This window comes from Cyanistes caeruleus, chromosome 5 (assembly GCF_971803275.1).
Source record: "Cyanistes caeruleus chromosome 5, bCyaCae1.hap1.1, whole genome shotgun sequence".
Taxonomy (NCBI): Eukaryota; Metazoa; Chordata; class Aves; order Passeriformes; family Paridae; genus Cyanistes; species Cyanistes caeruleus.
In genome coordinates, this window is record NC_141705.1 from 3,225,692 (window position 1) to 3,236,353 (window position 10,662).

The 10,662-nt window shown below is 54.8% G+C and overlaps 1 protein-coding gene and 1 long non-coding RNA gene across 5 annotated transcripts; one reads left to right on the plus strand and one right to left on the minus strand.

Moving 5' to 3' along the window:
- Positions 1–936: 936 nt before the first annotated feature.
- Positions 937–8,635, plus strand: MAVS (mitochondrial antiviral signaling protein). Of its 4 annotated transcripts, none has more exons than XM_086889720.1 (7): positions 937–1,359; positions 1,994–2,123; positions 2,234–2,414; positions 2,767–2,975; positions 3,363–3,936; positions 4,970–5,124; positions 5,599–8,635. In XM_086889720.1, the coding sequence occupies exons 2-7, from the start codon at positions 2,007–2,009 to the stop codon at positions 6,256–6,258; spliced, it is 1,896 nt and encodes a 631-aa protein (XP_086745846.1). In that variant the 5' UTR covers positions 937–1,359; positions 1,994–2,006; the 3' UTR covers positions 6,259–8,635. The 4 variants fall into 4 exon arrangements, with proteins under 4 accessions (XP_086745846.1, XP_023782394.2, XP_023782392.2 ...); XM_023926626.2 differs by having other exon boundaries at positions 1,355–1,787; XM_023926624.2 differs by having other exon boundaries at positions 1,355–1,520.
- LOC111929115 (uncharacterized) lies at positions 4,463–10,458 on the minus strand. The gene is made up of 2 exons (XR_002864530.2): positions 9,720–10,458; positions 4,463–6,839 (listed from the first exon to the last, which is right to left on the minus strand). It is a non-coding gene; the product is annotated as an uncharacterized LOC111929115 (long non-coding RNA).
- Between the last annotated feature and the right edge of the window lie 204 nt (positions 10,459–10,662).

Below are 10,662 nucleotides of genomic sequence, written 5' to 3' on the forward strand. Positions count from 1 at the left end.
AGGTAAGTTCTGATCATCACAAAGATTTCTTCTTAATTAGAAACATCCAAGAAATATGATCCTTTTATACAATTTAGAGCAAGAAAGGCTGGCTTCAGTTAATTATAATCACAGAATGGTTTGGGTTGGAAGGGATCTTAAAGACTATCTCATTCCACTCCCTGCCATGGGCAGGGACAATTTTCCACTATCCCACCATCACCTGTGGCCTTGTACACTTCCAGCAATGAGGCAGCCACAGCTTTTCTGGACAAACTGTGCAAGAATTCATATTTTGTCCCATTCCCATCCACCACAGAGCAGCCTGGTCCATCCCCTTGGCACATCTCCTTTAGATATTTATACACATTAATGAGGTCCCCTCTCAAATGCCTGTTCTTGAGGCTGAACAGGCCCAGCTCACAGAATCATAGAATACTGAAGTTCAAAGGAACGTCTGGAGATCATCCAGTCCAACCCACTGTCAAGGCAGTGTCACCTGGAGCAGGTGACACAGGAACATGCCCAGGTGGGTTTGGAATGTCTCCAGAGAGGGAGACTCCATGGGCAGCTGTTCCAGTGCTCTGTCACCCTCAACATAGAGAAGTTTTTTATCATGTTGAGGTGAAACTTCTTCTGTTTTAGTTTATGGCCATTAATTCTTGTCCTGTTAGTTGGTACCACCGGAAAGAGTTTGGCACCATGCTGTGAGCCCCTCCTTGGAGATATTTGTATGGATTGATGAGACGCCTCATCAGTCCATATGTTCTCGTCCCCAGGCTCGTCAGGCCCCGCTCCCGCGGTGTCTCCTCGCATGAGGGATGTTCCTGTCCCTTCAGGCTCGTCAGGCCCCGCTCCCGCGGTGTCTCCTCGCAGGAGGGATGTTCCTGTCCCTTCAGGCTCGTCAGGCCCCGCTCCCGCGGTGTCTCCTCGCATGAGGGATGTCCCTGTCCCTTCAGGCTCGTCAGGCCCCGCTCCCGCGGTGTCTCCTCGCAGGAGGGATGTTCCTGTCCCTTCAGGCTCGTCAGGCCCCGCTCCCGCGGTGTCTCCTCGCATGAGGGATGTTCCTGTCCCTTCAGGCTCGTCAGGCCCCGCTCCCGCGGTGTCTCCTCGCATGAGGGATGTTCCTGTCCCTTCAGGCTCGTCAGGCCCCGCTCCCGCGGTGTCTCCTCGCATGAGGGATGTTCCTGTCCCTTCACACCTTCGGGACGCGCTCCAGCATCTCCGCGTCCCTCTGTCCCGAGGGGCCCGGACACCCCCCCTGTCAATCACTACATGTCAATCATCGTGACGGGCGTGCGCCACAGCCAATCGGCGGCGTTAACGACACGAGGGGGCGGGGTCGGAGCGGTGCCGGGCGCGCGGCGGCGGCGGGCGCAGGTGAGGGGCCCTGAGGGGCCGTGAGGGCAGCGGGGAGGGGGCACCGGGGCTGCGCCGATCCCCGCGGCCGCCACAACCCCGGCAGCCACCCCCGACCGCTCTGCCAGGGGGATCTGCGAGCGGAGAACCTCCCGGAGCTCCCCCGGCGGCTGAAGGTCGCGGTGAGGGCGGGGGGGCCCCCGCCGTGAGGGTGCGCAGGGCCACGTCGTGGCTTGCGGGCCGCCATTCCCTGTGGGAAGGAACCCTATGCCTTCCCTTTTGGCTTTGCCATCGCTTATGCGGGATTCCAGCCGTAGCCCTTGGCGCTTATCTTGGCCCTGTCGCCTGTTTTTCCTTATCGGTTGTGGTGACCCTGCCGGCAGGCCGGCCCCCAACCTGCCGGCTGAATCCAAACAAGCAGAGTGGGAATAAACACGGGGTGGGCGATGGTAGGAAGTAGCTTGGTTTGTGGAAGTGAAGCTGAGCGTTGAACTTTAACCGAAACGTCTTTATGCGTGTTTTCCGCCTGGGATTTCCCCTGTCTCATCGCAGTGTCTGTGCCAGGGCATGGGTGCCTATGGAACAGCCCGAGCTTCTGGAGACAGCCTGAGCTTCACCAGCAGCCTCTGCTCACCCTGTCTCTGTGTCTCTGCAGGTGCTGAGCCAGGATGGGTTTGGCTGAAGACAAAGTGTACACCCATATTACAAGAAACCTCAAGAAGTTTGGGACTATCCGAGTGTCATCGCTGGCTGATTCCCTGACCTGCCTGGTCGATTCTGACAGAGTAATTTCCTGTTTTGCTGATCTCGACCAGGCTCTTTCCTCAATGGCAACATAGACCTGTCTTACCTCTAAGTCAGACGGTCTCTTAGACGCTCTCTGTGTTTTTCCTAGGATGAGCTCCTGGCCCGGGAGGAGACACGGGGCAACCAGGCAGCTGTCTTTAGGTTTTATCAGCACCTGAGGTGCCGGAAGGGCTGGGTGCAGGATCTCATCCAGGCGCTGCACCAGAACAACGCGGGGCACTTGGCTGATGAGCTGCAGGAAGTCTATGACACCTGGCAACCTCGACCTCGTACGTAGCCTCATCCTCCCTGGGTGGGCCCCGTGGGGTGCTGGAGGTGGGGATGTGAAGTCGTCTCTGTCCCTGCCTTGACTTCCCAGGAGGCTGGAGGCATCTGTGACTGTCCCAGGGATGACCTTCACTGTAGTGACATGTCTGAAGATGACGGGTCCATGTTTGTAGGTGCTGGGGTTGGTGGTGGGCTGGGGTTCTCACCTGAGAGAAGATGGAAAGATGAACAAAGGGGTGCTGTGGTCTTGGCTGATGTGGGGATAGAGCAGTGACGCACACAAAGCTGCTTCAGCCTCACGTTTATCCTCCGCTTCCTCAGTTTTTCCTGCAGTGATCCGCTTGTCTCTTCCAGGTTCCTCAGCTCCTGCTGCTGCCTCATCCCTTGAGGATGCCCGTTCCACTGGCTCCTCCATCAGTGCCCAGACGCCATCCCGGGGGCGATATTCTGACCCGTTGGCAGGGCAGCCACGCAGAGATGTGCCCATTGGTGACCATCCACCCGTCCTGCCCAGTGCTGCCACCACCACGGGCCTGGAGGCCAGACTCCCAGTGCAGGAATCGGTGAGCAGGGCATGTGTTGGATGGGGACACAAAGGTCCCTTTTGGACTTTTTGACTTGATATGGGGAGCCTGTGATTGGGCCAGGCTGCTTCAGGCCCACCCCAAGCAGCCACTCACTGCTGATCTCTGTCGCATCTGGTAACTTACAGCTTATATATGGCCCTGTAACTGCTCCCTCTCCTGTATCCCTCCATGGGGGTAGTGCAGGGTCTGCTTTTCCACTCCAGGCTTCTCTCCACAACCCCTGAGCCTTGGATGGATCCCAAGGAGAGACCCCAGACCCCCTTCATAACCAGCCTTGCGGAGATCACTGCTCAGGATTTGGGACATCCCTGCGGTCCCAGACCCCCTCATCCCAGTGATTTAACACAACTCCTTTCCTTCCAGCTCCCCAAAAAACTCCCGGAGCAAGAGAGTCCCCAGCCAGTTCCACCTGGGAGCAAAGTCCATGGCGGAGTGAGCAGTGGACACAGTGGAGAAGGGAATCTCTCGCACCCTGCCGGGGCCGTGCTGGTGCCAGCGGGGACACCAGGGGTGGCCGTGCCATCGGCTGTGTCCCCAGAGCAGGGCCGGGACTGGCTGAGCCGCCGGCCAGTGTGTGTGGACAATGGGTTTTTTGGGAATGCCAACCACCTGCACCGCGGCACACCGGGCCTGGCCCTGGGCAGGTCTGTTCCATCGAGGGATGTAGGTGCCACTCATAGCCCCGGGCAGCCCAGGAACGAGCCCGAAGAGAACTCGGATATCTCCACAGAGTCACCGTCAAGGCTGGGGGGGGCCACTCGTGGTGTGGGGCAGCAGCCCCCAAACTCGGTGCCAAAAAAGCAGCCTGTGCCAAGCTCTGGGCACAGTGAGCCCACGAGCAGCTCTGTGGATGTGCGCAGCCCCCTCCTCATACAGGAGCAGTTTGATGCGGAGAAGAATCGCTCCGGGATGCTGCGAGAGCACCCAGGGAGTGCAGGTGGGTTTCCCTCCTGGCAGAACCAGAGAGCCACTGGGGAGCAGGAGGTGTGCTGCTCAGAGCCCCTCACTGCAGGAAAGAAACTGGGATGCTGGAGTGGACCCAGAGAAGGGAATGGAGCTGGCTGGGCTTTAGAGCCTAAGTCTGATGAGCAGCAGCTTAGGAAGCTGGGAGAGCTCAGTCTGGAAAAAAGGAGGTTCAGGGAAGACCTCACTCTCTGCAACTCCATGACAGGAGGGTGGAGCAAGGTGGGGATTGTGCTCTGCTCCCAGGTAACAAGCAACAGGAAGAGAGGAAAATTGTGTCATGGGAGGTTTAGATTGGATAGAAGGGAAAATTTTCTTTTTGGAAGGGGTTGTCAAGCACTGGAAAAAGCTGTCCAGGCCAGTGGTGGTCACCGTCCCTGGAGGGATTTAGAAGCTGTTTGGATGTGGCACTTGGGGACACAGGTTAGTGGTGGCCTTGGCAGTGCTGGGGCAATAGAATAGAATAGAACTATTTCGTTTGAAGGGACCCACTATGATCATCTCATCCATCTGCATTTTAATTTTGTTTTGTCAGTGGAACAGCTTTGGGGTGTGAAACTTCTCCCCTTCTCCTAGTTTGCAGAGATGTGAGGGAATTTTAGCATCTCCTACATCCCTTGCCTGTGGGCATCATAGAATCAAGATAAAACCCTGTCCTCCACTCCAGGGTCTTGGGGTGGGAAAAGAGACACCCATCCCTCCCAGCCCTTTCACCTCTGCCATGTGGGGTCAGCACCTCCTGGCTGGGAAGACATGGAGTTTCAGGAGCCTTAAAAGCCTGTTTCCCTTGGTGCTCCCCAGCCCTGCAGCCCACCCTGCATGAGTTACTTGTAGCTGCAGGGAAAGCTCTGGTGCCTCAGCAGAGCTAGAGCCAGGGCACTGGATCCTGCTCCCTCTTCCACCCCTTCAGCTTGGGAACTGTCCTGTCACAGCTTCCTTGAGGAAGAGCAGATTTCACATTTTAGGCCCCCTGGTTAATGCAACGTGCTTTGTTTTCTCCCTGACAGGTGCTTTGATGGAAACAACCACCCTGGGTGCTATCCCTGTGCCCAGAGACATTTTCCCATCCCGTGACACCTCTGTCAAGTCTCTTACTCAAGAGAAGAAACTGTCCTTTGGGAATACAGCCAGCAGCAGCCCCTCTGTGCCAGCAAAGGAGAAAGTAGGTGACCTTTCCTCTTGCCACTTGCATTTTGTTCATGTCCTTGTGCACTCCCCCTGGTTAGGAGCTTTTCTGTTGCAGTGTCACACTGTGAGCTGGTGATGAGTTTATTCAGGGATTTTTTTTTTGTGACTCTGTCGTTTTCATGTTACCATCCTCACGCTGTATGATGGAGCATGGGGGAAGGGAGTGGAGCTCTCCTGGGCTTTGACTCCTTATTTCCCCACCTTACCTTGCCAGTCAGTCTCCTGGCTTCCAGGTGTTGTTTTCCACTGCTCTCCTCACTGCCTGGCTCCCCTTCATCCCTGCCTGCCTTCCTCCTTGCCTCCCTCCTTCACCTCCCTGTTACCTGTGACCCAACCTTGTTAGCAGCAGATGTGGGGACTGTGTCGAAATGGCTTTGTGTGAGACCTGTGTGCCCCAGGCCATTGGGTGCTTCCATTGACACCCAGCCCCTCTCCTTGTCTCCTAAAGGTGCTCCCGGCCTCGGCAAACCCTTTCCTGGGCACAGCTTTGGTAGGAGGCTCTGAAGGCATGGCTGGGAGATTGGCTCCCCGGGTGAGCTCTGCCACGAGCATCTGGGCATCTCATCGTGATGAGGAGAAGGAGGAAGAGCTTGGTAAGCCGGGCATCCTCATGTCCGTGCCTCAGGGCAGCCCAGAGGTGGCCAGCAGGTGCCTGAGCTCTCAGGAGCCCAGCAAGCCCTGTTCCACCACCTCCAGTAGCCTTGGCCTCAGCAGCGACCCAATCCTGGTGAGCAGGGATAGCCTGAGCTCAGGGGGAGCATTCCCAAGGGTCTCCTCAGTTCATGCAGGCCCCAGAGAAAAGGAGGCATCTGGAGCAAGCAGAGACTCCAGTCCTGCTCCGAGCTGGGACAGCACCTCCATGGGCACCCATGAGGTCCGTGTGGATCATCACCCCAGTGTCCAGCTTGGAGCTGGCAGCGACGGAGTCAGTCCCCTTGGAAGATCCGTGAATTTCAATTCTGGCAGTGGCCATGACCCTGCCACCAGATCACCTCCGGCCAGAGTCGCAAAGAGGGACAGCAGTGGCTTGTCCCTGCTGTACATCCTTCCAGCTGTCGGTGTCATTTCTGCCGTGGTGTTCGCAGTGTACGCTCGGCTGCGGAAATAGCGGATGGGACACCACGACCGTGACGCAGCCGGGGGGATTTCTCTGGCAACAGGATTTTGGTCAACGCATTTGAAGCCTGAAGAGTAGCAGGGGGCAGTAGGGGCATTGTTAAATCTTTTTTCTGGAAGGTTCTGCTGGAAGAGGCCTTGGTACATGATGCTGTTGGGTTTGGGTCTGTTCCCTCCCATTTCTCAACCATCTTCTTGGCTGTAGCTTTCTCTTTCTACACTCCTGGAGGAGAGGATCTCACACCAAAATGTGAGTGATCCACTGAGTCAAAAAGCAAAGCACTCATGGTGATTCTCCATGTCTTCCTTGTTTGGTCCCAGGAGGCCTCAGGGAAACATATCCTGGTGATCCAAAGGGTGACCTCCAGGTCCCTTTGTGCGGTGCAGCCAGGAGAGGTTGTACAGATATCCTGTGACAGCAGAGCTGATTTTCTTGGCTCTGCTCATCTTGGCTTGAAAATGTGCCCAAGGATGGGTGCAGCAGCCTCCACTGGATGTCTCATGTTCAGTTTGCCTTACTTGGTGTCTCTGGCTCTCCTCCTCCTTCTGGGATTGCTTCATGTAGTACTGACCCTGGGGATAAACATGAGGGTCAGGAAAGAGCTGCATCATACCAGCGTTATCAAGGATCAGCCTCATTTCACCCTGTTCAGGCAGGAAAAGGGGTTTCTGATTTAAGAGGAATGTTTCAGGTATTGCCAACTTTAAGGAGACTTGGTCCCACAAAAGGTTATTGGGTGTTTTTGAATTTGAGGCTGGATTTTTGCAGCTTGCTTGGAAGGGTAGCTGGAGTTCTTGCCCTTCCTGATACCTGATGCTATGGGATAGGGGTATAGGAACCTTCTGCCCAGGCTGCGACACAAACAGGATCAACTGCATCCTGCAGGGAGGCCATACCAGAGTCTGAGATGCTCTGGGCTATGGGGAGACCTTGTAGCACCTTCCAGTGTCTAAAGGGCTTGGAACAAACTGGTCTTGTGGCAGAGGGCTGGGATGGGATGCTTGTTAATGGCCCTTCCAACCCAAACCATTCTGTGATTCTAAAACGCAGTAAAAGCAGTGAAGAAGAAACAGCCTGGAGTAGTTACATTGCTCCAGGTTGCTCCAAGCCCCATCCAACTTGGCCTTAACTCTTCCAGGGATGGGGCAGCTACAGCTTCTCTGGGAAACCTATGTCAGTGTTTCACCACCCTCACAGGGAGGAATTTCTTCCCAGTATCCCATCTGTCCCTGCCCTCTGACAGTGGGAAGCCATTCCCCTTTGTGCTGTTACTCCAGGTTGTTGCCCAAAGTCCCTGAAGCTCTCTTGGAGCCCATTTAGATACTGGAGGCAGCTGGAAGGTCTCGTCAGAGTCTTCTCCAGGCTGAGCACTCCCAACTCCCTCCGCCTGGCTCCAGAGCAGAGCCAGGAGAGTTTCAACCCTCAGAATTTCTCACTCCAGCAGCTCCAGTTGAAGCTGAAGAGCTGGACACAGCACTGCAGGTTGGGTCTCACCTGAGCAGAGCAAAAGAGCAGAATCACTTCCCTCATCCCTCTGTGTCCAGTAACTTGTTCATCCTGAATTCCTGCCATCAGCACAGCTTCCGAAAATCTGCTCTTCCTGCTGGCAGGGAGCAGGAGGGAGCTCAGCCCTCTCAGGCCTCTGGGGCAAAGTGCAGCCATCACACCCAGAGCTTGGCCTGTGGTGGGAAAGGTCCATCAGCCCTGAATGGCTGATGCTTCTCCCTCCCAATACTTTCCTTCTGCCCAAAAATCCAAGAAGTGCCTCCATAAAACTAAGAAAAACCAATATATGCAGGAGGGAGGTGTTGATTTTGGCGTGTCAGGGCTGCCTTCCAGAAGAGCTTGAGGTGTTTATTCCTTGCATGGTGCTGAAGGAAGAAGGGACAGTCCTTTAAACACACTCAGCCCTCTCTGCCAGGAGAGGGAATGTGGGGGCTGCTCTTCCCATTAAAGATAAAATGGTTATCACTCCGTAACACAAGGGGCAGGAAGGGACTTGCTTTCTCCGCACTTTCTGTAATTCAGGGGAGATCCTAAACCAGCCGCATCCATACCAAGGCCCTCTTCTCTGATGCTTTACTTGCCTGTGAAATTCTTCCCATGTTTTTCCATATATTTAAGCAACAGCTTGTGCGCTTTGCCTTTTCATGTCAGATTTCTCTTGTGAAACAGCTGGTTTGTCACCACCTCAGACTGGGGAAAGCACACGTTCAGATTGCTGCTGTGACGTGCCGGGATTTTCACAGTTGATACGTAGCACTTTAAAGCCTCATTGGCAGGAGATGGTGCAGCAGGGAGCTGCACATCTTTTACTAACAGGCTAAAAAGCCTTTTACTAACTATAATAAATCGGTTTGATGCTTCACACTTGACTTGTTGTGATTTGTGGGATGAAGAGTGGGAGGTTGATGATGCTGTGGCTGGAGGGAATGCTCTGAAGGGCTCTGTTGGCAGTGACACTGAGAGACTGAGGCCATCAGTGCCAGGAAAGGGTGAAAGGGTTGAGGGACAGCTTCCAGACCTTTTGGAGCAAGCACAGGACCTGGTTCTGAGGATGCCCACCATGGCAGGTCTTCCTGTTGCTGGTGGGATGCCCAGGATGAAAACAGGGAAGGTGGTTCCCAAGGCAGCAAACAGCCGAGCTGCACAAGTCTGGATGTTGTTACCAAAGAGAAACTGGACAAGTTCTGGGAGAAGAAATGCTCTAAGCATCTGCAAAATTTTCCAAACTTGGAGGCTGTAACAGAGCCACAAAGAGCTGTGGCTGGAAGGACCCTTGGGACTGGATGTAACCAGGTGGACACAGGGCACAGATGTGTGCTGAGCTTGGTACCCACCACGGATGCAGCTTTATTCATTACCCAGGTTTTCTGGTTGAATTCTGTCCTGGGATCCTGCCCAGAAATGGGGCACCTTCCCCATGCTGGGCCACCTTAGCCTCTGGGCTCAGATCTGGGGGTGGCTCTTCTTGTGCCCTGAACAGCAGAACAGAGGCACCAACACCCCTAAACCACTGCTTACCCCTCTGTGTACCTTTTGGGGACAAGCAGGAAGCTTTTGGGAGGGAACAGCCCTTTCCTGTGCCCTCTCCACGCTCTGCTCTGTCCCAACAGCTGAGATACCCCACGAGTTTCCCTCACTTTCTGCTTTCCCAGCTCCAGCTGTTGGAGCCCAGGTGTGTCAAACACAGCAGGGGTTGAAAATACTCAAAGAGCATCGGGCAGCTCAGTGAGTTCCTTTTTTACCCTAATGAAAGAAATGCTTATTTGAAGGAGATTATTTGTGTTTAGAGCTCATCCTTTATCTCCCGTCACTGCCAACCCCATTTATCCACTTCCCCCGCTCACCCAACAGGATATTAAAATACACCAACTAAATTTGACCGATCCCTTTGTCCCTTTTCACTCCAGCAACCAGAATTCAGACAATATTCATGGAAATTTTCACACCTTTGTGGAATGTCGATCGCTGATCCTTCAGGTATCGAATTAATGTCTGAGGATTGTGGTGAGCTGGGATTACCCCGGGGCAGGTGAGGAACACCCTGGGTCACCGGGCTGCAGTTCTACTCTTGGTGTACTCTGGGTGTGTCAGACAACAACATTCCACAAGGGAATCTCCATCGCATTACAACGGGAGCTGTCATGACATCCTGTAGTCTGGGAATCTGTGTTTTCCTTTTGAATTTTCATCCTGTTGGTTGTTGCCTCAACCTCTTTATGGTTGCCTCAATTTTTCTGCCAACTTGGCGTTTCCTGCTGCGCTTGTTGATAAACGTGGCGTCAAGGTTTCAAGAACAGGGTTGTATCCACACTGGAATTATGTTAGGATGTAAAGGAGAGCTGAGGATTTTAAGATTTTAGGAGGAAGTTCTTCCTCGTGAGGATGGTGAGGCCCTGGCACAGGGTACCCGGAGAGGCTGTGGCTGCTCCTGGATCTCGGCAAGTGTCCAAGGCCAAGCTGGACGGGGCTTGGAGCAGCCTGGGCTAGTGGACGGGGTGGAACGAGATGCTCTATACGGTGCGTTCAGGCTCGCCATGGTGCGTGGCAGGCCCGCCCCACGTCTCTATGCACACTATCTGAATATGCAAATCATATTCAAATGAGCCCCTCCGCGCGGTCCGGCCCAGCCGAGCCTACTGCGGATCTTCCCTTCGGCCCCCGCGTTGCCATAGATACCCAACTGTCAATCACCGCGCCCTCTCCCGCCCCACCCGGCGAACTCTCTCGGTCATTGGGCGGTTGTCTTGTCAATCTCGCTCCAGAGGAAGCCTATAGGCCAGCGGTGCCGCATATCGACCCGCCTCACCCGGGCGCACGCTTCCGATTGGGCAGCTTGTCACTCTTCGCCGCCGAGAGCAGGAGGCGGGCCCGGCTCTCCGCTGCCGCTCA

Excerpts from the sequence above, each read along its gene's own strand:
- MAVS (XM_086889720.1), top strand. The coding sequence starts at position 2,007 with ATGGGTTTGGCTGAAGACAAAGTGTACACCCATATTACAAGAAACCTC. Across the intron at positions 2,976-3,362 it reads GACTCCCAGTGCAGGAATCG|CTCCCCAAAAAACTCCCGGA; the intron begins GTGAGCAGGGCA and ends CTTTCCTTCCAG. Across the intron at positions 5,125-5,598 it reads CTGTGCCAGCAAAGGAGAAA|GTGCTCCCGGCCTCGGCAAA; the intron begins GTAGGTGACCTT and ends TGTCTCCTAAAG.